The sequence below is a fragment of the Spizellomyces punctatus genome (genome assembly GCF_000182565.1).
Source record: "Spizellomyces punctatus DAOM BR117 chromosome Unknown supercont1.5, whole genome shotgun sequence".
Lineage (NCBI taxonomy): Eukaryota > Fungi > Chytridiomycota > Chytridiomycetes > Spizellomycetales > Spizellomycetaceae > Spizellomyces > Spizellomyces punctatus.
In genome coordinates, this window is record NW_015971541.1 from 551,220 (window position 1) to 575,394 (window position 24,175).

Genomic DNA, 24,175 nt, shown 5'->3' on the forward strand with positions numbered 1-24,175 from the left:
GCTTTCAAACAAAAAGCTCAACGAAAACTCGCGACCGACTTTCAAGAGATCAGTTCACCTTTTTCTACTCTGCATTCCGCTTGTTTTCTCAACGCATATCTACGAAAAGCTTTTTGGGCTGCTGCGGATACCTTCTGCAAACTTGTTGCGCGGAGTGCGGAGTTGCTAAAACTTCAGAATTTGTCACGCTCGCTCGCATTCTGCCCGCCAGTGTGGCTGTACAAACCCATTTCCTGCTGCCTTCTTATACCAGGAGTATTGATACAAGCTCCTTGCAGCGTACCGTATCAAATTACCTGTGTAGGGCCCATTGCCGAAGGTATTCCGGCGTGCACGCCCGCTCATTGACAGACCACCTGGGACAAGAATGGCGGACGTCGTGACCGGCAGCGAGTCGGAACTCGTGACGACAATGGACGGGAACCAAGATGCAACAGATTCTGATGCCGAGTTGGCCCGACTGAAAGAAGAGGCGGGAGAGCTCTCCGACGACGAGGATGACGACGAGAACGACGAGGATCTTCTGACTGGCAACTCACTCCCTCAAACTCAGAAGCAAGAAGGCTCACCACACACTCCGGATCGAAGAGAACAGCAGCCAACAATGCCGATCCACTCACCACCCCCGCAATCACCATCACCGTCACTCGTCGAGCTAGAGACAGCCGCAAAGTCCAGTAAACGTATTAAGCAAGATCGAAGTAAGCCAGGAAACTCACGATCTACGGAAATAGGACCTGAAGGTATGGCGCTTCTGGATACTTTTGGTTTTGCACGTATCGATACGATTGAATGCTGTTCAATTGGCTTAGATGATGAACACGAGGTCTTCCGAAAAGAGGCGCTGAAGGCGCTGACAGATATTGAACACGAATTTGCAAGATTTCGAGAAAAGTAAGATTGACCATATACCTGTGTTGGGTCTTCTCATTGCGACCCAACCATCGGTCAACTGACAATTGTGATATCTTTTGATTTGCAGAATGTATCAGGAGAAAATCGCGGAACTGGAGCGAGAGGACGCCGCAATACGAAATGGTAGCATAACCATGGCCTTGCTGCAACGTTCAATACATAACCTGTGTTATTATCTACATCAGGCACCCACCCGGTCTTAGTAAGTCAAATGCGACACATCGAGCAAAAGAGGGTGGATAGGTTGAATGCAGCGGAGGCGCGGCTTCGATTGGAGCGAATAAGTTTCCAAAGGCAATTCGAAGCTGCTGTTTCGCAAGCGAGAACCGATTTTATTGTGGGTATCTCCCGTGGTTGCCGTATAAACTAATCTTCAATTGCCATTTCTCATGACCTGAGTTTTGCAGTGTAAGAGAGGGGAACTTAGAAGACAAATGATAGCAGAGATTGAGCATAAGCGATGGAAGATGTACGATGAAAAGCGCAAGCTGGAGTCGTCAGATTCAGGTACGTGCAGTGCCCCGAGGTCCCAGATACACTCGGGAAGGACTAAAACGGTTTCTCATCAGGGCACCCGTCGTCTACAGTTCCTGACAGGGCAGCGTGCGTAAAGCGACGAAAGGCGCTCAAAGCAGAGTTGAGCGAATGGAGAGCGATTATAGCCAGCGGTGGTTTTCCAGCTGCGACAATATCAGGTCTTTCAAAAAATGAAATAAATGAAGACCTAGAATCAATAGGGGTAAGGTCGCCGATTCATCTCATCGCTGCTGCAAGATGCGCGATGCATATGCTCATATTTGCATCCCCTCAGATTCAAACCGCTAGATCGCATAGTGGAGGTAAGAAAACATCTTGTTGTATCAATCACCCGCCAGTACCATATCTCTAAGATTATTAGGACAGCTGCGGGACGCAGTAAAAAGCACGGGATTCACAACGGCAAAGCAACTCCCGACATTAGCACATCAGCACCTCCATCTGACAGCATAACGGAAGCAATGAAAAGAGCGAATGACACGTCACCATCATACGAAGTTCGCTCAGAACTAGAACTGCTGCGATACCAAGGCACTACTTTTCGAAGAAATGATAAGGCCTATCTCTACGACAGTGGCTCGAAATATTCTGTAAAAATCATTGGATTCACATCATCAGAGCTGCTCGTCCAGCGAACAGACGGATCAAAAACAAAAATACCCATAGAACAGCTTGAGGACGGTCGCATGCAACTCCAACCAAAGGGACAAGGGTAAAATGGAATATGTATCATATTCACAGCACACAACAAGGGGAACCACAGTAGAGGATTTGTAATATATGGAGAACGCTGATTGACAAAACACAATTGTGCCCACCAGGCATAATGAACGGCAGGAGAATACTGTCATATCCACTCGTTACACGTTTAAGGGAGATGGAAACAATATGTCCATCAGATTTGCCCATGGGCCGCCATGGTAGATGTTTTTGATTTGTGCAATGGACTTGATAGATACATAGTCGTCGCGTTCCTGATCGTGGCTTTTCTCGTTGCCCTTTCGCCCTTTCCGCCGTGTCGCCGTTGTGTTCCCTTTGGCGCGAGTAGTGCTTTGGTCTTCCTCGTGCCTCCCATGGTTGAAATCGTATAGTTCTCGCGGCATTCGCAATTGCCCTTTACGTATGTCGTAATCTATATCATCCCACTTGAACGACTCATTGGCTATATCAAGGTAACGGTAAGAGCGAGTCAAACTACATGATTTGTCTCTGTACGTACTGGTCACTCCGCGAAAGACGAGGGAAAGTTGATAACAGATGAACGCAAGAACGACGATGCCACCTAATGCGGCAAATATCCCCAAGGCTGCCAGCATCATTTCATGGTGGATCATATACTAAGCAACCAGCCACCATGTCAATTGGCAGAATCAAGTATTTTGCGAGACAGACGCTTACAAGCCACTTTTGTTTAAACGAGATCCGGCTACGTTCCTGAGTGATGCGATCCATGACCCACAGATCGTGGATCTGTCGCTTGTCCATTTCCGCACGGAAAATCTGCAAGACCAAGTAAGATCCATAGAATGCTATCCCGCAGGTCGTGAAAAGGAATAGCAAGAACCATCGGTAATTGAGGTGACCGACGCAATTATTGACTAGAAGGGGATTCCCGTGAGAATCATAACCATCGCTCAAGCTTATTTTCTCAAACTCACTCCAGGCACAGTGGTGGCTGCAATTGAAACCAGATTAATGTTACCCACTGGCTCTGATTTGAAGGAAAGCTGATCAATGTATGATATACTCACTCACTCTTCGCAATACATGCTTTACATATAGAGCAATGTTTCGATCGAGCGGGTCTGAGGTAGAAGAAGAGTAAGCGGCTGCTGAAGAGAAAGTGCCTGAACCAGATAGGAGATGTCCATACTTTTGGAACTGACATGTTCGGCACATTTTTGGGGTAAATATGATGTGATCATATTCCCATATACTAAGTGCTCGATCATTATTTTCCCGGGTGAGGACGCCCGGGTTACTCCAGCTTGCCAAAATAAAACTTCCATAAACACTAGCAATCATTAAGGGAACCGTATACCTATTAGAACAGTACAGCATGAGCGGTGATCAATCTGGCGGGTGCATTCTTCAACTTTTTCCACATACACATGAATTTTGCCTACGTGGCTATTTGGTATTGCGGGCCAGGCGTTTTGCCAGAATATGAATATGCATCCAGTAATAAGGCTAAGATAAAATATCTAACGACTCATTCAATTCTCGGTCCGTTGGCAACAAACAAGGCTTTTACGTACTTGCAATAAGGGGTGACGGCTCTCGAGGAGATATTTGGAGCCAGAATCCAACTTTCTAACTACACGTTGACCACATATCATCAGAAGGGTTTTGCTACCATGATAAAATTAAAAAAAAACATATCGAGTGATGACTAGCCCAATTGCGGCCAAAGGTGCCTACTGCAAATAGTGGGGAAAAGAGTCCGTTAAACCCCGGTGCATCCTTCCAATGAACCCATCCCGAAAGAAACTCGCTTCCCCAAACAAGAGAATAAAGACCAAACAAGCGAAGAGGGTTACATAGATGATAACTAATGTAACCACATCCATCTCGCCGTCCCTCTCGAGAAAATTGGGCGAAAAAGATCAACGGAAAGGCCTTTTGGCTGTTGTGACTACCCGCGTCTGTCACGTGCCTCCTTCGGTAAGCGTCTTCCGTCCAGCTTTTGTTTTGATTATTGACGAGGGTATCCCATCGAACAGCGAAGGTTGGGTCAGAGTTTTAGCATAGCTGCACCGATATCGGAAGGCATGAAATGCCTACTCAAGTCCCAAGAACCCTGATAGTTGCGCTCACAGCTGCTCTACTTGTCATATTGCTCCTTCAACCCGCTGATGCTGAGCAAAACAACAAACCAGAGCGTCAGCAATGGGCAGTCCAACTTCATGATCCTGTGACTTACCGGCCATTTACGCTGGCTGAGGCCGAGGCCTATGCCGCAGAGCATGAGTTTACATTTCTGGGACAAGTGGGGCTGTTGGATGGATATTACCTGTTTGAAGTGGACATTTGCACGTCAACGGAAAAAGAACATGATCAGTGTGGGAAGGGAAAGCTACAAAAGAGAATGCCAGACGAGGTGCATGGACTACTGATTGAATCAGAGCATGTAAAGTGGTTTGAGATGCAAACGCCAAAAAAGCGATACAAACGAGAATTGGATTTTCAAAAGTTCAAGGACCCCCGCTTCCCTGAGCAGTGGCATTTGGTAAGACATCTTGAAAATGCCCGGAAAATGTTTGCGGTCAATTGAGCTTACCTGTATCTACTTGGAGTAGTATAATGATGGTGTAAACGGCGTGTATCAAAACAACGACATTAATGTCATGCCGGTGGGTTTCATGAGTTAGTATCACATCAATACTCATGGTCTCGCTCAACGTCAGCACCTTCTATTGTAGGTATGGGTTCGAGGAATCAACGGAAGTGGTGTGACGGTATCTGTTATTGATGATGGCGTACAGTATATGCACCCAGACTTGGCAGAGAACTGGGTTCGTCTTGCGATTTACTGGTGCCCCAAAGTGACTTGTGTTTGTAATGTTCTGCTCACTATTCAGAACGAAGCGGTCAGCTACGATTTCAATGAACGTACAAATACTCCTCTTCCCCAGGCACCAGAAGACGTCCATGGCACGCGGTGTGCTGGCGAGATTGCGGCTGTGGCCAACAATGTGTGTGGAGTTGGCGTCGCATATGGAGCAACTTTAGCAGGTGAGATATTGCTCGTAAAGAAAGGACATCAGCTCCTCAAGCAGTTGTTCATCGAAAGGTTGACACAGGGGAGCGCTTAATCGCAAACACAACCACCGATGCCGTTGAAGCTCAAGCACTCAATCACCAATTTCAGATCATTGACATTTATTCTTCCTCATGGGGACCTAACGACGATGGGATGGCGTTGGATGGGCCAGGATATCTAGCACAAGCAGCACTGGCAGCGGGAGTCCGCAAGGGCCGACGAGGCTTCGGCAACATATATGTTTTTGCTTCCGGAAATGGTGGCCTCGAAGGTGACAATTGCAACTTTGATAGCTACGCAAATGCTATCGAAACAGTAGCCATCGGAGCCGTGACAAATAAGGGAACAATGCCGTTCTACGGCGAACTTTGCAGTGCCCATTTGGCTGTTTCATACAGTGGGGGGAATGGACTGGGTATTGTAAGTATGGGAGTACGCCCCCTTGCAGCCTTTTTAGAAGGGACGTCAAAAAGGGACTGTATATTGATTGACACTATGCATCGCTACTAGGTCACGACTGATGTTAAACAATGCACTGCCAGTCATTCTGGAACATCCGCGGCGGCTCCTCTGGCCTCCGGGATGATTGCATTAATGCTCTCCGTGAGGTATTTTTGATACTGTCATGCACTTTGCAGACATTTGGCGTCTAACGACATCACACAGGCCCGACCTTGGCTGGCGTGATATCCAGCATCTCATTGTGACAACTGCCAAGAAGAATGACCCGACGGATGCTGACTGGCACACTAACGGAGCAGGGCGTCATGTCAGTCATAAATATGGCTTTGGAGTAATGGATGCAACTCTGCTGGTGGAGGCCGCCGAAAAACATACGCTTCTTCCATCTCCGGCAATAACACTTACCAAACACAGCTACAAGCACATACGACTCCTCGCCGGGACTCAGGAGACGGATACGATTGATGTGCTCGCGCAGGACGTTGCAGGGATGGCAGCCATAGAGCATGTGCAAGTGACCGTTCGCATCAGACATCCTGACAGAAAATTCCTGACAATCAAGCTGGTGAGCCCGCAGCTCACCGAGAGCATCCTGGCTGCTCCTCGCTTCAAAGATGATTCCGATCAGGGGTACAATCCATGGACTTTTATGACTGTTCATTCCTGGGGAGAAAAGGCTCTGGGCACCTGGAAACTGTTGATTGAGGACGTTCGAATGGGTGAGATAGATCCGTACACTGGGGCTCCCTTTTCAACCGGCGATTTGCTGGACTGGTCTCTCACCATTCATGGAACATGTGGGGAGGAGGACGTTCTAATCGATCCCGATCAAATACAAGCCAATGGGCGAACGTGCTCCCACACCGTAGCAGAAGCACGACGCCAGAAGCGAACGGTCATAGTAGGAGCACTGCTAATAACCTCCGCGATAATTCTCATGGCTGCCGGCTATGTCTTTTACAAGAGGGTATATGCCAAAAACGACCAGGCATGGAGGCAGCTGACGATAAATACGTCCTTTGATAGCCATGGTGACGTCGAAAGCCCGTCCGGAAAGGAGTTCTTCAAGTACCCCAAATCACCGATTGATATAGAAAGTCCACATCCTGGAAATGACACCCGGAGCCTTAAGCAGCCCAGCAGTTCCGGGTTCAAACGCTCTGTTTCCCTCGAGCTGCTGGCGGTTAGAAGTGTACGTGTAGGCGAGGGTGAACTATCACCCCAAGTCGCAGTTAACGTCAATAGTAGCGACGACTCAGAAAGTGACAGCGACAATGATTCAGATACGAGTCATCTTACGGGGAGCGAAAGGGCCAGTAGAGTGGGGAGACGTATAGAAAACCTTCGAAATGAGTTTATAAAGCGAGGCACGTCACCTCTAACCAAGGCGCACAGCACCAGCAGCCTAAATATTGGCTCACAAGGAAGCCCATCCATACCGAGCCGTAACATCTCAAAGACACCTCCACCGAATCTCGAAATATCCAGTCCCAGGCCGCTGAGTAGGAGCAGCAGCACCGCAAGCCTTCTGAAACGCAGCGCCAGCCAAGAGCAGCTGAAAAAGTTCACTGACTGATGTGCCGACCACAGCGACATAAGAAATGTATCTTAATATTATAATAGTTTACGTATTTAAGGGGACTATCGTGCCCCCATCAGAAGAGGATAACTAGGTCACTGGGAATGCTTTCTGTCATATCAAAACGTCAATGCCGTTCCTGCTGACCTGAAAGGTTTTAAAACATGCATCGCGTCTGTATCCTCGCAATGGACGCTCGTTGGAATGCAAGACTGCCTAGAGTGTACATATATTGAACGAATCATCCATACTTTGCTCGATATTGAACTGCTGGTTACGAAATAGCTTTGTTTTCTCATGTCGCATACTAGTTCGTATATCATGTCCAGGTCGTTACTTTCCACGTTAGCTGGCGAGCTGATTGAAGATCACGGACAGGGAGTGGCCAGCGAAACTTCCAAAAAAGGCCCCGCAAACGATTGGGACTGGCCATTTCTGTCCGATGTGTTGGCTTTCTCGTCTTTGAAACGGGCATAACGGCAACTCACCTGCCAGTCCCTCTGCCAGTCCAGCGGTATCACAAATCCTCCAAACCATGCACCTACGACGGACATCACCAACGGATAATACACCATCCTTTCAACTGCGGTTTCAAGACTTATGACCGTGTGAGAATGAAATCTCCTAGAAGGCGGTGAAAAGTTCAAGCAACACACCGGCCAGTTGAGGAAATAAGTCTTATCCATGCCGAAGTGTTCGATTTTAGGGCGGCTCCAGTCGGGAAGACAGCCAATACTGATAGATAGGCAGCTGCAAGCCAAGTTTTTTCCACAAGCCTGACCCACAAATCTTCAGTATACTACTTTCGGCTAGCCCTTAACGAGGTGCTGACTCCAACTTACTCAAAAACTGGAGCACCAAACAGCACCGCGATCAGCCAGAACGTGATTGTTCCGAACACAGTCCACCAGATCCCATACATCACAGATGAAATCCAAGGCCATCGTGGTTCTATAACCTGCTGTTTTCGGTTCTTTTGCTTTCCTTCGGGTTTTAGATCCGTGGCGCTGTCCCAGGCTCCAACTATCGCGAGAACGATCTGGCAGAGAAACAGCGAGGTAATGGCTGTGGGTAATGCGTTCGCTGGATTATCGAGTAGCGCAGTTGACGGGAAACGCCACAGGCATAGGTATGATATCAATGCCGACACCAGTGCGGTCGCCAGCGGATGGAACATTCGTGTTTTGTCCAAGGGAGGATCTGACCTTCCGCGTGAGTCACGGCATCATATATAAACTAAGGAGGTCTTTCTTCATTATAAAACACTCATGCAACGTCTTGTATCTCATATTCATGTCATTAACAATACACCCCCTCTACCTCCCATCCGTGATATCCTAGCACCATCCCACCCCAGCATATTGCAGTCTGTGATTTTGGGACCACATTGCAGCTCCAAACTACTTGTTTTACCGATCGATCTCACCTAATTGTAAGAGAAGAGGGCCGCCACATTAGATGGCTTCAGCCTGTGTCTACAAAACGCATTACATGACATACCGAACACGACATCCAAAGTTCCAATGATAGTGACGGCGTCCGCAAGGTAGTGCCCTCGTCCAATGAAATCTACTCCAGCCAGATGGGGGAAACCGGGTGCACGTATCTTGCACCGGTATGGACGACTAGAACCGTCAGATACAAGGTATACACCAAACTCGCCTAGTTTAAACATGTCACACAAGACATTCTGACCGAACATAGAGCGTAAAGTCTGATGCACATACCTTTAGGTGCCTCAATAACAGTGTAAGTTTCTCCAGGAGGTACTGAGTATCCCTCTGAGTACAGCTTGAAGTGGTGAATCAAAGCCTCCATACTTTCCTTCATGGTGGCGCGCGGTGGAGGGGCGATCTTTGCATCCTCTACTTTAACGGGTCCTGGAGGCATCTTGTTCAGGCATTGCGCAATGATGCGCAAACTCTGCCTCATTTCTTCCACACGGCACAAGTAGCGGTCGTAGCAATCTCCGTTGGTTCCCACCGGGATATCAAACTCCATATCCTCGTAAGCATCATATGGCTGTTCTTTACGCAAATCCCAGGCAACACCAGAACCACGTAGCATGACTCCAGAGAAAGAATAATCAATAGCCTCCTTGGCAGTAACTTTGCCAACGTCAATCAACCGATTTTTCCAGACACGGTTATTTGAGAGTGCTTCCTCAGTCTCATCGATACGAGCATTAAACTGCTCAGCCCACTTAAAGATATCTTCCATTAAACCCACGGGCATGTCGAGCGCCACACCTCCAGGGCGCACGTACGCAGCGTGCATACGCGCTCCTGACACCCGTTCGTAAAACTCCATCAATTTTTCACGCTCCTCAAACATCCACAAGAAGGGTGTCAAAGCACCGACATCCAAGGCGTGGGTAGTAACGGCCATAATATGGTTCAAGATGCGTGTAATCTCGGCAAACATGGTACGAATGTACTTTGCACGAGGAGGAATGTCAATGTTGAGAAGTTTCTCCACTGCAAGAGAGTATGCTTGCTCGTTCGTCATCATGGATACTGCAAAAACATAATATTAGTTGGTTCATGCCGAGAGATATTTGAGGTTTTGAAAATCTACCATAATCCAATCGATCAAAGTACGGTAACGATTGAAGGTACGTCTTGTATTCGATGAGTTTTTCAGTACCACGGTGCAACAAACCAATATGGGGATCGGCGCGAACGATAATTTCACCCTTCAATTCCAAGATCAGACGAAGTACACCGTGTGCAGCCGGGTGCTGGGGTCCAAAGTTAATTGTGAAGGTTTCAAGACTAGCGTCTTCACCTTCATAATATGGCACCTCTATAAAGTTGCGTAGAATGGTGTTTTTAGTAATTATTCATTGTCCTCCCTTCTAGGTATAAAGTTAGTACCACATACCGACGTATTCTGCAGTCTGACGCACTTTTGGTGGAACAAACCAACGACTAGAAACGCCGAATGTCTCGGGTCGCATTACTTTGCCGCCAGTGACCTTCTTGGCTGTAAGTAATCAAGATAGAGAAAGTTAACAAAGCACCAGCAATATTGCTTCCACTCTGTCGGAAACTTTAAAATCTCGACACGCCATTTGTCCATCCCATACCTCCGCGCTTTGCCTGCAAGTCCGGTACAGCAGGGACCGACGGACGGTTTCCACGCAACATCTGAGATGCCGATCCCACCGCCGGGGCAGTCAGTGACGAAAGCTGGCGAGCGCCAGACGTGCGAGTGGCGAGAGATAGAACAGAGCGAGAGAAAGCGGTAGACGACATTGTGGTATTACTTCTTCAGTGGGCAAATCTCGTGGGTAGGGCACAGTGAATGAGGACAAGATATGTACAATAGCAACTTCCAGCTTCGCAAGATAGAATCAGATACCACCAAGATTCACGTAGGGAATCTGCCGGATGATGGCGTTGTCGCTAGCCACCGCCTGCTTCTCTACCCGTTGCTTCTTCGTTGGGAGTTGGGTTCAAATTAATTTTATCAGCTGTGCCATTGGCATTATATGACTTTGCCAAAACACGGTGGCACAGTTGGAAGCAAGTGATTATGTGCGGAAAGTCCAGTTCACTATATAAAAAAGAGAGCAAGACGTTGAAAAGCAAGCAATAAACTATTACCGTCGCAGAGATCTATCTAAAACTATCATACAAAGGGTCATCGACTGGAATATCTTTCCAGTCGACTTTTCATAACTCGCGCCCAGTGCCTGTCCATGTCCGATTTCCGAATTGTCTCCCAAGTTTTGGTCGCAAACTTTAGCCAGTCACGCTCTGACATCCCATACCACCGCCGCACCATCGGATTCTTTTCCGTTAAAGTGCATCGAGGGGTCTCGAAAACCTGATTTCTTAGCTCCTTCATCATTACTTCGTATCTAGCAGGGATGCCAAATCCGATCAATCGATCCAGTATGGGGGGCCCACCTGGCTTACCCACCGGAGACGGATTTGGGTCGCTCGAAGCATTGCTTACAACCGGTGCACGAGGAAGCAGAAAGATATTTGGCTCACGGACCAGCGTCCCTGATCGAGGATCGGATGGCTTTGGAGATGTCATAACACTCAGTGGCGACACTGGAGAACTCCTCGGATCAGCAACCTCCCCATTGCTTGAACGTGAAGCTTTCTTGCCCAGTTTTGGCTTTCCGCCTTTCCGATCATCGTCGCTGCCTAGTCCGGAATACTGTCCATACCTCTTCCCCATGCTTACACTCCCGCCAAGCACGCCAATACGCGTGCCTCGAAACCATGACAGAAAGTCTGTTGCCATATTCGCATAAGATTCAACAAAAAACGAATCACTTGTGCACTTGGTGGAAACATATACCAAATCTGGTCGATGTTCATCGCTTTGTTGCTCCTCCTTCGACAAAGGGATGATGCGGTGTCGAACAGCTTCCATAGTTCTTACAAAATGAAGAAGATCTGCATCAAGCTCATGTGTGTCCGACACAAGTAGCACTACATGACAGACGGAAAGTATGAAACAAGCCAGTCGCATTGTTTGCAATGCTTCATCGTGCGGTGCCCGGCCGCCAGGTAAAAGTAGTGCTTGAGTATCCAGCAGTATGACACGTTCTGGCGTGACGTGTAGATCAATGCCGTTGGTCCTTGTTTGACCAGAAGGGAACGTTGTCAAGGACGTTGAGAAATGTGCTAGAATTGTGGATTTTCCTGTACCTCGCCGACCTATGGCCCCAACGACAAAGCATCCCGGAAGCTCAGATAGAGCGCGATGCACTGTTTCCGTTGGCTGGAAGCGGAGATGTTGGTCAAGAATCTTATGAATCCGCGGTAGAGGCAGGGTCACTCCTGCGGCTTGGACAGCGAGTTCAGGCGTAGTAGCACTAGTTCCTCGGTCAAGATTCCTTTCAATCGTTTTTGTCGGGGTTGTTCCAGCAGGTGGATTTCGCAGCAACAGTCCCTTAGGTACTGGGCCTTCCGGCTTTTGAGGAACGGGCCGTCGCTCAAGGATGACCGGCGCTCGGACTTGAGATCCTTCTGACGGCTGCCTGTAGAGCTCTCTAGCCTCTTCTCTTCGACCAGAGGGTGGTCGGGGTTCTCTTCGCCTGCGCGAGTTCGCATGAGAATCCTCGCCGCTGCCCGTGCTCCTAGCGTCTCCTTCCCCAGGTGTCGGGCCGCGTCGTTGACCTCTCCTGCCCGATGCGCGAGGAGAGGCAGAGGTTCGAGGAATATGAGCTGCAGGTGGTGATGACATTTGGTCCGAATGAGATGACACGGACTGTAACATACAAGCGAGGATTAAAATAGGTGATAAAAACGATACACCTGCAAGCGAAGCCGTACCTCCAGCTATCACACCAGATATTTACTAAGCTGAAGTCTGTAAGAGCTCCCACCACAGAGTAAGGTTTCCATCGCCGCCCCAAGAGGCTGATTGTCCATGGTATTCAACGTGGTTTCTCGCACCAGCCCGAAATTAACAGATCTGGAACCAGTGGCGAAAAGGGTTTCTTTGACGTTTAGCTGTCGCTGGCTGTGGTCACGTGATGCAGTCGTTGCTCTGGCGGGAGGGGCGGGCGAGCTTTCACCTCGAAGACCAGACAGCCATGTCACTCTTGCAGCCAGAGGCACATGTTCCTGGATTCAAGGTCTATCAGCTCACGGAAACCCATGATAGCCATACCTTGTGCTTCCAATTTACCGTGATGGAATCTTCCGTCTTTGCGTGGGTTGGAACTCCTGGATCTGGGGCGGGCGAAGGTAGTACCACCGCAACTGGGCGACTGGACGGACTTGCAGTGGCAATGCCCACTCGATTTGTATGTCATGCTGCCTTTCTCCAATCCTGATGTGCCTTTTTGAAGATTGAGAGATAACATTGTATGGAAATGGTTGAAAGGACAAAACGGCAACATCAACATCACTTCTCCCCACTTCTGCTGACGATGTTAGTGAGCGGATAGCTAGACGCTTAGGTAGAGTTCCGAACAAACCTGGATGGAAGCAGGTTCAGTACACTAATAGGCTTACTTCCCACGGAACAGCCACAAAGCTTGGCATACAAGTGTTCGTGTCCTTCAATGTGCCAACCACTAATGAAGAGCTTGCCTTGATAGCGGAGCGTAGGTTGGCGGTACTGATAAAAGAAACCTTGGCGAAAGCGGCTTCAAATCAACAGGAAGATGAGCCTATCCCAGTCAGATGAATACAAACCAACCCTTTCTCTTTCGCATCGTGCAATCTCTGTTAATTAATCCTTTTTCCACCATCCAATGAACCCAAGCCCCAAAATCCCCTATGATATATATAACCGATGAATACTGTTCTTCCCTTTCAGTGGCCGCCTGCACATTGGACACTCTTTTTTGACCTTGAGCACGTCTTTTATGCAGTCCTCGCAGTATATATGACCGCAAATGGTTGCACTCAGGTTTGTATTCACGCTGAAAGTCCCCAGGCAAATGGCGCATTTCAATGCAGCCGGGTTTTCGGGCTCTGGGGGAGGCGGTGGAGGCTGAGGGCGGGCTACCGTGGTGCGGAGGTTGTCTTGTAGCTCATTGAACGACGGGAGACGAGGACGAATGGAACGGATGCTCTGCGGTTGCAGTGGACTCTGTCCCCCAACTTCATGCAAATTGTCATTTGGTACGGATCTCGATCCTGTTCCCAACATCCGACTGAAAGCGCCTGGATCGGTCGGTGTTAAATAAGCATGACAAAGGCATATGGGATGATAGCAGCGTACTTACTTTCTATCCAAGCCCGCACGGATCCTCCAGCTTCAGGGCTGCTTAGTGTATCTGCACCAAGTTCTAACATTCCGCTAGTGAAAGCCCGAGGTACAGATGGAAGTCGCACTCCAGGGATATGATGTAGGACTTGCAAATCATCGTCTTCCTCCTGAGTCAGGTCGAATACAGCTTCAGAAGAGGGTGATCTCTGTACAGGGTTTCTAATCTGGCTGACAACCGGTGTACTTAGGTCGATAATGTGTGCCATGCGGGTTGTGTCTGTGTGGGTTGAGTTTGGGAGTGTAGTGGTATCGGAAGTGAGGTCTATAATGGCGGATGGAGAAGTTGATACATCACTCGGAGCACGGGCGTCAACCTCAAGAACACCTGAATCCCTATCGCTAAGGGACTCATCATCTGCGAGAGTAATGTGATAGCCTTCGGATTCTACACCGCTCCCTTCTCCTCCAATATCTTCCCCCCATGCATCGGTCCGTTGTCTCTTTAGACTGCCCGGGGTAACTTCCTCCCGCAAACTGTCAACCTTTGGAAATTCGTCATCCAACATTGAAGTAGTGTCGTGAGACGCTCCGCGAACACGCTTTCTGGGCTGAGCTTGGGGTACGTTTGTTGCTATCGCCTCGCTTTGAGTGTCATTGTGAGCATTGTCTGCTCCCCTGGCCGGATGTGGGGTTTGCCGTCGCGAACGTCTTAAAACAGGCGTCTCAGGTGCATCTAAGTCACCTTCCATGACTCTGTTGGATCGTCTTCTGCGTCTCTGAAGCGATTCCTCGGGCTGTGCAGGTGTCTTTTGTCGTCGGTCCAATACGGGTGTCGTACTTCGATTTTTGGTCATTTATTCCACTTAAAGTCTGGATGTCGACACTTGTCTTTTGTGTGAGCAGTGGTGGTGAGAGTAGGAGTGCAAGAAGAGAATGGTGGTCGGGATTTCAAAAAGTCTAATGGGCAGTGTGTGAAAAGCTACCAAAGGAAGCGAAGACGCTGGTCCAAAGCAATGTCACGTGCCATGCTTTTGTAATGAACTTTCGCGTTCCAAACAACTTTAAGCACAAAGGACAGCGATTCCACCCAATGACTCGAGTTTGAATAAAGGAGACTAGCGAGTATCTCCATCCTGCTTGCGTTCAGCCTTTTGCTTGCGTTGAGACCGAGTGCCCCATTTAGCAAGCACATGAAAGGCTCGAGCCTGGAATTGCATTCAATTGAACTGGCGTGTTTTCGACAAATGCATAGCTGACTGACTTGCGCTTCCAAAACCCATCCACGAGCTGCTTTAAAATTATAACGCATATCCTGACTGGAAAGTGTAAATGCTCCATAGAGCATTTGTCCCGGACACACATGAAGACAGCTTGGCACTAGCTTCTCGTCACCTTGCCATGTTCATTGCATCCAGCACAATTTCAGGCGTCTCGTTTCCAGATCTGGAGCTATTTCCATGGCAACAGGCACTGTCGATCGGTTACGTACACAGGCTGGGGACCGTGCATTTTTTGACCAAAGCAATCTCTCCGCTGCTGGAGGGAGCTTCTGCAGGTGCTCGCTGCACGCAGCCTCCTCCATTGTGTTCCCTCCATATTTCACGATTCCCGAGTGTTCATAGCAAGTCTGCAGCTATGCTTCTCCTGTACCGTACCACACTGGGTCGGACACGAGCAAGTGTGTGCCGTCATAGGCGAGTCTACTCGGTTTCCTCAAACTCTACTACTCAAACTCCTACTACCAACGACAGTAAACGGCTCAGCGCACCCACTATCTCGACTACAGGACTCTCAACTTCGCTGACACAAAAGAGCGTAAAAAAGGGTTTTAAGGCGCTTCTGCGGGAGTTTGGGGCATACGCTGTCATTACGTATTCTGCAGTGTCTGCCATATCTTTTTTTTCATGGTTTGCGGCGTTTCGATTCGGTGTTGACGCTAGTATGGTGACAGAGACGGTCCTGAGTATGAAGTCCTGGTGGTCGGGCGACAATGACTGTGTTGTGGCAGGACTTGGTCAGCAGCAATCATCGACACTGGCAGTTGGGGACACACTTACTCCGGCTAGCAATGTGGCGCTTTTAGGTGGGGCAGTTAGCAACATCTGTGGAGAGTTCGGGTTGACATGCTTGATGGCTCACGCAGCGAATCAGTTGGTCCTTCCCATCAGGCTTGGCCTGACAGCTTTCATGACTCCGCTGTTGGCTCGAAGGATGCGTTCGCGAGGATGGGATAACTGGTTAAAGAAGAGAGGCTGGGTCAAGGTTTAGACAACTATTTAAGTGTTTTGGTCATTGTACATTGAAATTTATTTAACGCATTCCATATGGTACCGACTGTAATGTAACGGAACGTTTACTGTCGACCGTTCGGTCCTCCCAGTTCGGCTCCATTTGTCAAGAGAGCTCTTGAATTCCAGCGCGCATTCTATATGTGATGTTGTAATTTACAAATGCAATCAACTCTCCCGAGGAAGTCTACTGTTCCTCTTCTAACCACCGCTCGCAATCTAGCGCCGCCATGCAGCCAGAGCCTGCCGCCGTGACCGCCTGGCGGTAGCGTCTGTCCTGGACGTCACCAGCTGCAAACACTCCCTCACGGCTGGTCAACGATGTACCGGGCTTCGTGATAATGTAACCATCCCGATCAAGTTGAAGTTGGGGACCTCTACCATCTGGCCCACCTCCTGTTGCCACAATACCGGTATTGGGTGTATGCCCAATAGCGTAAAAGAGGCCATTCACAGGTAATTCTCGTGTCTCTGAAGTTTTGGTATCCTTCAAAATCAAGCTTTTCAGCAGCTTCCCATCTCCTTTTGCCTCAATCGGCACCGTGTTCCATAGAACTTCGATCTTTGGGTTACGCAACAGACGGTCTGCCATAGTTTTAGAGGCTCGTAGCTTGTCCCTTCTGACTAAGACGTACACCTTGCTGGCGTACTTTGTGAGAAATGTTGCCTCCTCAGCAGCTGAGTCTCCGCCACCAACCACTGCAAGTGGTTTACGTCTAAATATTGGAACTGCGCCATCGCAAACAGCACATGCGGATATTCCCGCCTGCCAGTAGGTCTCTTCACCTGGAATGCGCATCTGAAGAAAGGAACCGAAATATTAGCAACCACGTCTCGCTAGCGATTTCAGATGGAGATTCTTACTCTCTTCGCGGTCGCCCCCGTAGCGATTATGACACTCCGCGCCAAGATCGGTTCTTGATCTTCTTTATTCTCCACCCACAATTTGAACGGCCTGCTCGACAAGTCCACTTTGGATATCGTCTCTGTGTGAATTTTTGTACCAAATCGCGCACTCTGCTGCCGAAAGCGATCCATTAGATCTGTCCCAGAGATTCCTTCTGGGAATCCAGGGTAGTTCTCAACATCTGTTGTGGTCGTCAATTGACCGCCGGGAGCAATTCCTCCAGCCATGTACCCCTCGTACAAAACAGGCTCCAAATTTGCGCGGGCAAGATAAATCGCTGCGGTGTGTCCCGCTGGTCCGCTTCCGACGACGACGCAAGGGTGGGGTGCTGCCGAGGCAGTTGAGGTGGAGGACAGCCGGGTAGATGGAAGAGAGCTGGCACATACTGCACTAGCTGTGACTCGCGGTGTAATGAAGTTCACTGCTTGCAGTGCGTGCGAGGTGGCATATCCCAACCATGTGGGGCGAGTCTCAACCCATCGCAGAGCGAGTTGACGTCCCACATGAGCAACAGCAGTCATTTTTCCAGCAGCTCAGTTGGTGAGTTGCCTTCCAGCGAGCTGCTTCTTGTCATATAACTGCGCCACCATATTGGCACAGTCATACAGGGAGTCAACGATCGAACTCTCATCATAATCCACAGTCTGCCATCACGAACCGACGAACCTCCAACAGATCGGCCCTTCGAGCACGCAGCCCCCAGCAACAGTATCTTTGCGTCTATTCTGGCTCCAAATGAGTAATCTCTTGGGACTCGCGTATGGAGAGAGTGACGACGAAGACAAAAGTGAAGCAGGAAGTCCCGTTCAAAATGGCTCACAAGAGGCCCTGTTAAACGCTACTGCGACAGGTGAGCTGGGAAAAGGACGCTCTTGATAGATGATAGTTCTCATCTGTTGGATGTACTCTGGTAGATTCTTCTCCCTCTACCAAACCAAACCAAACACCTCACCGATCATCCGCCGGACAGGTACGCCGCGATTCGTTCCTGACGTTTTAAATACACAGTATAGCCTTATCAAACATGTGGACTGCAGCCCATAACTATATGTATGTCTAATTTCACAAAGGTTAACTTTGGTAAGTTTCTGGCAATTGTGCTCCAGAACGCTTTTGGGGCAAGAATAACACATCTGTGTCGTTTCTATTAGCATGTCAACTGACGTTGAATGGTGATATCTCAATAAGCAAACCAAAACCTTCCGACAACACCACAGCCATTAAGTAATTTGATACGACGTCGACCCCCATCCGGAACGGCATCGGCAGGCGTCAGCCCATCCGTCTCACCCTCAAGATCGGGCTCCAGATTTCAATCACCATATCTCCCCTCAAATTCCCCGCACTCTCAGGCATCTACGACACCTCGTGTATCAGGAGAGCGACTAGCCACTGGTTTACATCAGGGTATAACTGAACCAGTGGATGACATTGCGATAGCAGAGGCCGAAGCGAAATTGCGCCAACTTTTAAAGCCCCCACCAATCGAAGGCGAAGAAAACTCTGGCATTCCCCCAGAGCCGGATGATGAAGCCGATGAGGCGACCCAGGTTCGAACAGCACTTCTGGCATTTGGTAGTAGTTTACAAGCTAACTACACGATCTCCAGGCGAAGATCGCGAAATGGCTGGATTTGAAAGGCTCAGGCATGCACTTTAACGCACGGCTCGAACAAACTCACGCATTCCGCAACCCATCAATCATGAGTAAGCTCATCGAGTACCTTGGATTGGATGAAACTGGGTCCAATTATCCAAAAGAGATTTACGATCCACACGGATTCCCTGAAGAAGCATTTTTCGATCGCATTGGTATGGTACGAGCCCTACGAGCAATCAGATAGCAGTAACCTCACAAAGGATCACCTTCTGCCCAGCCCACAAACAGGCTACCGAAAGACCACCACCACCGACAGTTGCCAGCAACTTGAATCCACAGCTCGCTGCCGCTGTGCAGAAAGCTCAACAGCGAGCGATTCAGTTTGTATCAAATTTGAACAAAGGCGCAGTTGGAGGCGCGTCCGTTCAACCCGCACCAGCCTCAGGTGAGTGTGTTCCGTGCAATGATGTACGCTGAGGTGCATTTTGTAAACACTCGAATTGCCATAGGACGCAAGAGAAGCAAATGGGATGAACCCTCAGATCCTGCTGCCAAACGTCGATAATGCAGACATGTTGCCGTTGCTTTTGCGCTACATTGTAGTGGACAATAGATTTGGCTCTACCTTGTAGGTCACGACCATCTCCTCCCTTTACCGCACAGACGTACCTCTTGGACCCGATCAGGTTTTGGTGTCTTAATCCACCTTAGCAACTGTGTTGTCAAGTACGGTAGAGTACCAAGGCGCAGTCAACCCACCGATGCCGTATGTTGCTTTTCCACGCCTCCGGTGTGCGCACTGCGCAGTCGCCGCTGTCTATAAAAAGGAGAGGTCCCCAGCACCCCCGCTGTTCTGCATACTTACCTGCTACGAGGTTCGCTGTGATCAGGAAGGCAGCGCCTGTTTGGGATTCTCGACAATGCACGCCTGCTTCGAGAGCTTCAGATTCCCTGACCTTTGGGGTCAGAGGAGGTGGATAATTTTTGTTTGTGGGAGGGATCTGCGTTCGCGCTGTCCGCTCCCTATTCTCATGATTTAGGAAGAAAAGAAATGATGTTCGCTACATTTGCCATTTGCAGGCTGATTGATGAAAGGCATTCCAGCAGCATTTAATTCATGCCATTCAAGCGTAGCATGTAGCCAAGCAAGCGAATTCCATGGATATGGGACATTGTGGTTGCAGTTCTAGTTGGTTTTGCCCTGGAGGAACCAACTGTCGTGTCGAAGGGATGAATCAACGACCGTCACATCTTTTGCGTTAGACTTTACTATTGCATTGACTATATACACAGCGTTGCTGACGAAAACCACCTTAAATCATGCCCGATCCCAGTCATACGCATTTTATCCGCCCCGATAATGTATTATGCAAACCCCTCCCCATCTAGTATGCCTAACCATCCTACTCTGCCAGTCGATCTATTTGCCAGGAGGTCCTCGACGGTGGTGAACAACACTTGGAGTCCATCTTCTGCCATGTGGAACTTTTGTCCAGTGAGGCACCCAGTGTATAGGCTTGATTCCATTTCGATACCGTTTGGAGGCTACCCAATACTTTTCCAACGGACTCATTTCGCTCTCCTTTGGCGCCCTTCGTGCCAATTCCTGGTGCACGAGTCGCAAATTAGCAACCTCTCAGGACTTTGCATCAGCCAAACGAACGAATTCATAAATTCACTCACCAGAGCCCGCAGTTTTACTCCACTCTCTACCAGCGTATCTACAACTTCGTCTACTGCCCTTAGCCTCTTTCTGTGGCGATATTTTTGGGTATCTGTCAGGCGGAAACGTCGCTTCCTGGAAATCCAACTTGAGTTTCATCTCGCCCAGGTTGTATCAGACCCTTTCTTGACATACCATACAAGACCGCCCAGAGTCGCAATGGTAGATCGGAATGCACCAAACATGGTTTGCCTTTTTGTGCTTTCTGTTCGCTTTCCAAACCGTTTGAAGGTCGCAAATGCTGTGAGTTGGCCGATCTTGCGTTGCCATGGTACCGAAATGCGCGGATGGCACAGCAGACGATTGAGTCATCGCGCGGTGTTGGATGGTCTTCACCAACTCGCATTGCAACCTGTTTGTTGAGCACGATGAGTTGGTCAAAGCGTATACCAACAGCTACTCCGCGGATGGCATGCTTTCATAAGAGATCCTTAAATACTGTGCCAAGTCCTGTGTGTGTGGGCTATCTGCGGAAAAGCTCCACATTCGCTCGCTCGCCTGCCATAGCCTTGACATATTCACAATATGGACCGCCGGAGAAGGTTTTAAAGTATGGGCGAGCAGTGCAATGCGAATTTGTTAATATCACAAACGAATTCTGAATTTATAACATGTATCCAGCATAACAAAGGTCCCACTTCCGCCGCTGACAAGGTCCACAGTCCATATTCGCTTTGTTGCGGCGCCTATCAACCCAGCGGATATCAACCAGATCCAGGGTAGGAACGCCTCAAATATCTGCCTAGTTACTGCTGGATAGCTTACCCTCCGTGGAAATATCAGGAACATACCCGGTAAAGCCACAGTTCAAAGACGGGCTTGGAGCCGTTGGTGGCAATGAAGGGTTAGCGGAGGTCATAGCCACTGGAGATGACGTTACAGACTTGAAAGTGGGTGACTGGGTGATACCAACAGCAAGCGGGTTCGGTGCGTAAGTTTGTCGATTCGCCGATCTACAGTAAATTTTCAGTTATCGCTGATCTTCGTTATGCTACGTTAGGTACTTGGCGGAAGCACGCTAGCTGCAAACCAGATGAGCTGTTGAAGCTCAATAAGCACGGGGTCTCACCACTGATAGCAGCAACGATCAGTGTCAATCCCTGTACAGGTATCGTCAAGTTCTCTGCGCCTTTAATACACCGGGGCGTTTGCTGATGCGTTCGCGCTTTTGTCAGCGTACCGTATGCTGCGCGATTTCGTCTCGCTCAAGCCTGGTAAAATCGCGAACTTCGATAAATGTGATTTTGATTGCACTTTATTAACATTGTGATGACGTGGCAAAAAGGTGACGTTGTGGTACAAAATGGTGGTAATTCCGGTGTTGGCCAGTCCGTTATTCAGCTCGCAAAGGCCTGGAATATCAAAACTGTGAACGTTATCCGAAATAGGTTAGTCTCAACTCGTGCCTGCGGATCCATTCGAGCAAGAAACACGTACTTAGTAAGATCAGACCCAATTTTGATGAAATCGCAGAAAACTTGCAAGACATTGGAGCGGATATGGTGATATCGGAAGAGGATGCGCGAAAGCCAGAGGTTGCCGCGAAGGTTAAAAATTTGGGGCCACCGCCGCGGTTGGCGCTCAATTGCGTCGGCGGCAAGAGTGCTACAAATATTGCTCGTTTGCTAGGGTGAGTCGCGGTGAACAAGTCTATAATCGCTGTTAAACTCATAGAAACGAATGCAGACATGATGGTCATCTGGTAACATACGGTGGAATGTCCAAGGAGCCACTCATCCTACCTACTTCACTGTTTATCTTCAAAAATCTAACGAGCCAAGGGTTCTGGATGACCAGATGGTATGAGACGCATTCTAAAGCGGAGCGAGCAACCATGCTCGACGAACTGTTCCAGCTGGCACAAGCGGGTAAACTGCGGGAACCTTGGCATGATACAACCTCTCTGCGCGATGCACCAAACATACAGGAAACAGCTATCGCGAGTATCCGCAAGGCCATGAGTGGGTTCAGCGGTGGAAAGCAGATATTTGTGATGGATTAAATATCCCAACACGATGGAATGTGCACAGTGTGGCTAATAAATCATCAAGTACGCATTTTGTTTAGACACAATGGCATATATTGCCAAATTATATTTTATTGAATAGCTTGACACGCCAAGAAGGTAGAACTTTGTACATTGCCATCGTCCGACAAGTGTTTCGGGTTGGCAAAACGGAGGGAATACGTCCACTGTACCGGAACCAGCCCATTTTAACGGATTTAAAGTCTGTTCAATGCGGCGATCCCCCTCTATAATGGATGGTACGATCGGGGTCCACTGAGTTTGCAATGTCTCATGTAGTGAGGAGAGGATGTTGATTTTACGGTTTACGGAATTCTGCAAAGCGAAGGATACCAATCTAGTGTCGGCAAGGAGGTGTTTAATCACCTCCAAGATATACATACCAGTTAGCACAGGGAATATGTTTTCAAATGCTGCGTAGATTTCATCGCGGACCTATCATGGACGTTAGTTTTAAATTTGAACATGTTGACCACCCATACCAAGACCTTACCTTTGCGCCAGTTAGTACAATCTTGCCTGAGACGAAAATAAGTAGTACAATCTTCGGTCGCAACATGCGGTATATAAGTCCAGGAAAGAGCTCAGGCTCGTACTAGCGATTAAACCGTCCCCAGGTTTAGCGTCAAAGAACTCAAAAACGACCTACACGGATGAATATTGTGATCGAGCATACTTACACTACAGAAAGAACCGTGGTTCAAAGCCAGTCCTTCAAGACGGATGGGGAATTTGACGTCACAGGATCCAACAATATTTTGTATTTTGAAATCAGTGAATTTTGCTTGGAAACCGAGCTTCTGAATGATACGAGCGTATTTGCGAGCCGCCAATTTTGACATTTCCTCGCTCTTTGCGCCAGTAACGACCATTTTCCCCGAAGCGAAGATTAGGGCTGTGGTTTTAGGTTCACGTATACGCATGATCACGGCAGCGAAACGCTTTGGGTTGTATTCGGCGTTACGAGCATGAAGGGCGATGGTTTTGAGGTCCAACCGACAGTCTAGGTTGACTGTTGCCACAATATTTCTTCATTGAAAAAAGCGTAACAAAATTTCAAAAGAGGTGAGCAATGCTGTATGAGAAACAAGAGAAAAGCCAACGGGGTACGAGCAAAGACAAACAGCTAAGAAAACTATAAACAAGCTTCTTCTTCCCTCTGCAAACGGGACCCTCCTGCCGCCAGCAACATCTTTAGGGCGAGGATATGGGACACTCACTGCAGTGTAGGGACAATCCCAGATGCGGATGGAGGCTTCACATGGGCATCCGTCATAATCTGGTCAGCGGCTACGGAGTGGGACATTATGGATCTCAGTGGAATTTGTTGGAATCAAAGCAAGCACCCTGTGTGAACACAACGCGGATTCAACGGATTGGAGGGATAGCGAGAACAGGAGAGAGAGAGAATCGAGTGTTGTTGTATTCCGCGCGGATGTCAAGGGAAATTCGCGAACGCCTCTATTCAGCAAACTCTCGCAGTCCTGCCAAAACTTGGAGACTGATGGGAGAGTGGGGGCAACTCCTCCTTTTATAGTTGTGGTGTTTGGAATGCCGCGCCACATGACAGAGGCTTAGTAACGCTGTAGTGCTGACGTAATACTATCGGACACCCGGAGTTGTTGGATGGACATGGCATGCATTGGCGATGGGCCATATATTAGTTGGTTCGCAGAATGGAACATTTGT

General features: G+C 48.7%; 13 protein-coding genes across 14 annotated transcripts; 5 read left to right on the forward strand and 8 right to left on the reverse strand.

Annotated features, from left to right (window-relative positions):
* The first annotated feature begins 3 nt into the window (after positions 1-3).
* SPPG_03273 lies at positions 4-2,449 on the forward strand. 2 transcript variants are annotated; one of them, XM_016751549.1, is made up of 8 exons: positions 4-743; positions 813-894; positions 983-1,038; positions 1,101-1,252; positions 1,323-1,422; positions 1,485-1,654; positions 1,727-1,754; positions 1,819-2,449. In XM_016751549.1, exons 1-8 carry the CDS (start codon positions 368-370, stop codon positions 2,166-2,168), a joined length of 1,314 nt encoding a protein of 437 aa, XP_016609511.1. In that variant the 5' UTR covers positions 4-367; the 3' UTR covers positions 2,169-2,449. The 2 variants fall into 2 exon arrangements, with proteins under 2 accessions (XP_016609511.1, XP_016609510.1); XM_016751548.1 differs by having other exon boundaries at positions 1,485-1,754; positions 1,814-2,449.
* SPPG_03274 (uncharacterized protein) lies at positions 2,004-4,050 on the reverse strand. The gene is made up of 10 exons (XM_016751550.1): positions 3,874-4,050; positions 3,711-3,804; positions 3,562-3,656; positions 3,326-3,493; positions 3,204-3,257; positions 3,111-3,127; positions 2,851-3,050; positions 2,672-2,789; positions 2,113-2,614; positions 2,004-2,040 (listed from the first exon to the last, which is right to left on the reverse strand). Exons 1-9 carry the CDS (start codon positions 4,020-4,022, stop codon positions 2,313-2,315), a joined length of 1,197 nt encoding a protein of 398 aa, XP_016609512.1. The 5' UTR covers positions 4,023-4,050; the 3' UTR covers positions 2,004-2,040; positions 2,113-2,312.
* Positions 4,051-4,345: 295 nt separating this feature from the next.
* Positions 4,346-7,398, forward strand: SPPG_03275 (uncharacterized protein). Its single transcript, XM_016751551.1, has 7 exons — positions 4,346-4,681; positions 4,752-4,805; positions 4,875-4,967; positions 5,034-5,187; positions 5,256-5,635; positions 5,726-5,823; positions 5,882-7,398. The coding sequence occupies exons 1-7, from the start codon at positions 4,541-4,543 to the stop codon at positions 7,251-7,253; spliced, it is 2,292 nt and encodes a 763-aa protein (XP_016609513.1). The 5' UTR covers positions 4,346-4,540; the 3' UTR covers positions 7,254-7,398.
* On the reverse strand, positions 7,251-8,467 carry SPPG_09103 (uncharacterized protein). Its single transcript, XM_016757258.1, has 4 exons — positions 8,099-8,467; positions 7,913-8,032; positions 7,745-7,853; positions 7,251-7,691 (listed from the first exon to the last, which is right to left on the reverse strand). Exons 1-4 carry the CDS (start codon positions 8,431-8,433, stop codon positions 7,602-7,604), a joined length of 654 nt encoding a protein of 217 aa, XP_016609514.1. The 5' UTR covers positions 8,434-8,467; the 3' UTR covers positions 7,251-7,601.
* A 14-nt stretch (positions 8,468-8,481) lies between these two features.
* SPPG_03276 (NADH dehydrogenase (quinone), D subunit) lies at positions 8,482-10,692 on the reverse strand. Its single transcript, XM_016751552.1, has 6 exons — positions 10,345-10,692; positions 10,140-10,241; positions 9,834-10,061; positions 8,984-9,772; positions 8,757-8,918; positions 8,482-8,682 (listed from the first exon to the last, which is right to left on the reverse strand). The coding sequence occupies exons 1-6, from the start codon at positions 10,511-10,513 to the stop codon at positions 8,666-8,668; spliced, it is 1,467 nt and encodes a 488-aa protein (XP_016609515.1). The 5' UTR covers positions 10,514-10,692; the 3' UTR covers positions 8,482-8,665.
* Positions 10,693-10,776: 84 nt separating this feature from the next.
* SPPG_03277 (uncharacterized protein) lies at positions 10,777-12,728 on the reverse strand. The gene is made up of 2 exons (XM_016751553.1): positions 12,554-12,728; positions 10,777-12,488 (listed from the first exon to the last, which is right to left on the reverse strand). Exon 2 carries the CDS (start codon positions 12,462-12,464, stop codon positions 10,902-10,904), a length of 1,563 nt encoding a protein of 520 aa, XP_016609516.1. The 5' UTR covers positions 12,465-12,488; positions 12,554-12,728; the 3' UTR covers positions 10,777-10,901.
* A 72-nt stretch (positions 12,729-12,800) lies between these two features.
* SPPG_03278 (uncharacterized protein) lies at positions 12,801-13,442 on the forward strand. Its single transcript, XM_016751554.1, has 3 exons — positions 12,801-13,029; positions 13,110-13,185; positions 13,255-13,442. The coding sequence occupies exons 1-3, from the start codon at positions 12,817-12,819 to the stop codon at positions 13,413-13,415; spliced, it is 450 nt and encodes a 149-aa protein (XP_016609517.1). The 5' UTR covers positions 12,801-12,816; the 3' UTR covers positions 13,416-13,442.
* SPPG_03279 (uncharacterized protein) lies at positions 13,430-15,347 on the reverse strand. Its single transcript, XM_016751555.1, has 3 exons — positions 15,205-15,347; positions 13,960-15,148; positions 13,430-13,897 (listed from the first exon to the last, which is right to left on the reverse strand). Exons 2-3 carry the CDS (start codon positions 14,795-14,797, stop codon positions 13,506-13,508), a joined length of 1,230 nt encoding a protein of 409 aa, XP_016609518.1. The 5' UTR covers positions 14,798-15,148; positions 15,205-15,347; the 3' UTR covers positions 13,430-13,505.
* An 864-nt stretch (positions 15,348-16,211) lies between these two features.
* On the reverse strand, positions 16,212-17,693 carry SPPG_03281 (thioredoxin-disulfide reductase). Its single transcript, XM_016751556.1, has 2 exons — positions 17,096-17,693; positions 16,212-17,030 (listed from the first exon to the last, which is right to left on the reverse strand). Exons 1-2 carry the CDS (start codon positions 17,657-17,659, stop codon positions 16,419-16,421), a joined length of 1,176 nt encoding a protein of 391 aa, XP_016609519.1. The 5' UTR covers positions 17,660-17,693; the 3' UTR covers positions 16,212-16,418.
* A 58-nt stretch (positions 17,694-17,751) lies between these two features.
* On the forward strand, positions 17,752-19,674 carry SPPG_03282 (uncharacterized protein). Its single transcript, XM_016751557.1, has 7 exons — positions 17,752-17,988; positions 18,053-18,108; positions 18,176-18,188; positions 18,327-18,688; positions 18,748-18,949; positions 19,015-19,182; positions 19,247-19,674. The coding sequence occupies exons 1-7, from the start codon at positions 17,874-17,876 to the stop codon at positions 19,300-19,302; spliced, it is 972 nt and encodes a 323-aa protein (XP_016609520.1). The 5' UTR covers positions 17,752-17,873; the 3' UTR covers positions 19,303-19,674.
* Positions 19,675-19,987: 313 nt separating this feature from the next.
* On the reverse strand, positions 19,988-20,682 carry SPPG_03283 (uncharacterized protein). Its single transcript, XM_016751558.1, has 3 exons — positions 20,596-20,682; positions 20,421-20,535; positions 19,988-20,343 (listed from the first exon to the last, which is right to left on the reverse strand). The coding sequence occupies exons 1-3, from the start codon at positions 20,643-20,645 to the stop codon at positions 20,158-20,160; spliced, it is 351 nt and encodes a 116-aa protein (XP_016609521.1). The 5' UTR covers positions 20,646-20,682; the 3' UTR covers positions 19,988-20,157.
* A 111-nt stretch (positions 20,683-20,793) lies between these two features.
* On the forward strand, positions 20,794-22,579 carry SPPG_03284 (enoyl-[acyl-carrier-protein] reductase). The gene is made up of 8 exons (XM_016751559.1): positions 20,794-21,010; positions 21,082-21,179; positions 21,244-21,387; positions 21,461-21,568; positions 21,636-21,674; positions 21,746-21,848; positions 21,911-22,090; positions 22,147-22,579. The coding sequence occupies exons 1-8, from the start codon at positions 20,829-20,831 to the stop codon at positions 22,460-22,462; spliced, it is 1,170 nt and encodes a 389-aa protein (XP_016609522.1). The 5' UTR covers positions 20,794-20,828; the 3' UTR covers positions 22,463-22,579.
* On the reverse strand, positions 22,518-23,990 carry SPPG_03285 (TATA-box-binding protein). Its single transcript, XM_016751560.1, has 5 exons — positions 23,707-23,990; positions 23,167-23,515; positions 22,980-23,081; positions 22,870-22,921; positions 22,518-22,801 (listed from the first exon to the last, which is right to left on the reverse strand). Exons 1-5 carry the CDS (start codon positions 23,790-23,792, stop codon positions 22,785-22,787), a joined length of 606 nt encoding a protein of 201 aa, XP_016609523.1. The 5' UTR covers positions 23,793-23,990; the 3' UTR covers positions 22,518-22,784.
* Positions 23,991-24,175: the final 185 nt, after the last annotated feature.

Coding starts and splice junctions, on each gene's coding strand:
- SPPG_03273 (XM_016751549.1), top strand. CDS start 368: ATGGCGGACGTCGTGACCGGCAGCGAGTCGGAACTCGTGACGACAATG. Junction 1,655..1,726: donor AAGACCTAGAATCAATAGGG/GTAAGGTCGCCG, acceptor GCATCCCCTCAG/ATTCAAACCGCTAGATCGCA. Junction 1,755..1,818: donor CGCTAGATCGCATAGTGGAG/GTAAGAAAACAT, acceptor TTATTAGGACAG/CTGCGGGACGCAGTAAAAAG.
- SPPG_03274 (XM_016751550.1), bottom strand. CDS start 4,022: ATGGATGTGGTTACATTAGTTATCATCTATGTAACCCTCTTCGCTTGT. Junction 3,805..3,873: donor TCTTTTCCCCACTATTTGCA/GTAGGCACCTTT, acceptor TTATCATGGTAG/CAAAACCCTTCTGATGATAT. Junction 2,790..2,850: donor CGTTTAAACAAAAGTGGCTT/GTAAGCGTCTGT, acceptor CTGGTTGCTTAG/TATATGATCCACCATGAAAT.
- SPPG_03275 (XM_016751551.1), top strand. CDS start 4,541: ATGCCAGACGAGGTGCATGGACTACTGATTGAATCAGAGCATGTAAAG. Junction 4,682..4,751: donor TCCCTGAGCAGTGGCATTTG/GTAAGACATCTT, acceptor TACTTGGAGTAG/TATAATGATGGTGTAAACGG. Junction 4,968..5,033: donor CAGACTTGGCAGAGAACTGG/GTTCGTCTTGCG, acceptor CTCACTATTCAG/AACGAAGCGGTCAGCTACGA.
- SPPG_09103 (XM_016757258.1), bottom strand. CDS start 8,433: ATGTTCCATCCGCTGGCGACCGCACTGGTGTCGGCATTGATATCATAC. Junction 8,033..8,098: donor TTTGGTGCTCCAGTTTTTGA/GTAAGTTGGAGT, acceptor TTTGTGGGTCAG/GCTTGTGGAAAAAACTTGGC. Junction 7,692..7,744: donor ACTGGCAGAGGGACTGGCAG/GTGAGTTGCCGT, acceptor CACATCGGACAG/AAATGGCCAGTCCCAATCGT.
- SPPG_03276 (XM_016751552.1), bottom strand. CDS start 10,513: ATGTCGTCTACCGCTTTCTCTCGCTCTGTTCTATCTCTCGCCACTCGC. Junction 10,242..10,344: donor CTTGCAGGCAAAGCGCGGAG/GTATGGGATGGA, acceptor GATTACTTACAG/CCAAGAAGGTCACTGGCGGC. Junction 10,062..10,139: donor TCAGACTGCAGAATACGTCG/GTATGTGGTACT, acceptor GCAACTTTATAG/AGGTGCCATATTATGAAGGT.
- SPPG_03277 (XM_016751553.1), bottom strand. CDS start 12,464: ATGTCATCACCACCTGCAGCTCATATTCCTCGAACCTCTGCCTCTCCT.
- SPPG_03278 (XM_016751554.1), top strand. CDS start 12,817: ATGTCACTCTTGCAGCCAGAGGCACATGTTCCTGGATTCAAGGTCTAT. Junction 13,030..13,109: donor TGGCAATGCCCACTCGATTT/GTATGTCATGCT, acceptor AATGGTTGAAAG/GACAAAACGGCAACATCAAC. Junction 13,186..13,254: donor GCGGATAGCTAGACGCTTAG/GTAGAGTTCCGA, acceptor CCCACGGAACAG/CCACAAAGCTTGGCATACAA.
- SPPG_03279 (XM_016751555.1), bottom strand. CDS start 14,797: ATGACCAAAAATCGAAGTACGACACCCGTATTGGACCGACGACAAAAG. Junction 13,898..13,959: donor CGTGCGGGCTTGGATAGAAA/GTAAGTACGCTG, acceptor CGACCGATCCAG/GCGCTTTCAGTCGGATGTTG.
- SPPG_03281 (XM_016751556.1), bottom strand. CDS start 17,659: ATGACTGCTGTTGCTCATGTGGGACGTCAACTCGCTCTGCGATGGGTT. Junction 17,031..17,095: donor CGGGGGCGACCGCGAAGAGA/GTAAGAATCTCC, acceptor TCCTTTCTTCAG/ATGCGCATTCCAGGTGAAGA.
- SPPG_03282 (XM_016751557.1), top strand. CDS start 17,874: ATGAGTAATCTCTTGGGACTCGCGTATGGAGAGAGTGACGACGAAGAC. Junction 17,989..18,052: donor GTTAAACGCTACTGCGACAG/GTGAGCTGGGAA, acceptor GTACTCTGGTAG/ATTCTTCTCCCTCTACCAAA. Junction 18,950..19,014: donor AGCATTTTTCGATCGCATTG/GTATGGTACGAG, acceptor CCTTCTGCCCAG/CCCACAAACAGGCTACCGAA.
- SPPG_03283 (XM_016751558.1), bottom strand. CDS start 20,645: ATGTTTGGTGCATTCCGATCTACCATTGCGACTCTGGGCGGTCTTGTA. Junction 20,536..20,595: donor ACTCTGGGCGGTCTTGTATG/GTATGTCAAGAA, acceptor TTGGATTTCCAG/GAAGCGACGTTTCCGCCTGA. Junction 20,344..20,420: donor GAGTAAAACTGCGGGCTCTG/GTGAGTGAATTT, acceptor CTCGTGCACCAG/GAATTGGCACGAAGGGCGCC.
- SPPG_03284 (XM_016751559.1), top strand. CDS start 20,829: ATGAGTTGGTCAAAGCGTATACCAACAGCTACTCCGCGGATGGCATGC. Junction 21,180..21,243: donor GGATATCAACCAGATCCAGG/GTAGGAACGCCT, acceptor TGGAAATATCAG/GAACATACCCGGTAAAGCCA. Junction 21,569..21,635: donor CAGTGTCAATCCCTGTACAG/GTATCGTCAAGT, acceptor CGCTTTTGTCAG/CGTACCGTATGCTGCGCGAT.
- SPPG_03285 (XM_016751560.1), bottom strand. CDS start 23,792: ATGTCCCACTCCGTAGCCGCTGACCAGATTATGACGGATGCCCATGTG. Junction 23,516..23,706: donor GGGATTGTCCCTACACTGCA/GTGAGTGTCCCA, acceptor TTTTCAATGAAG/AAATATTGTGGCAACAGTCA. Junction 22,922..22,979: donor TTGTACTAACTGGCGCAAAG/GTAAGGTCTTGG, acceptor CGTCCATGATAG/GTCCGCGATGAAATCTACGC.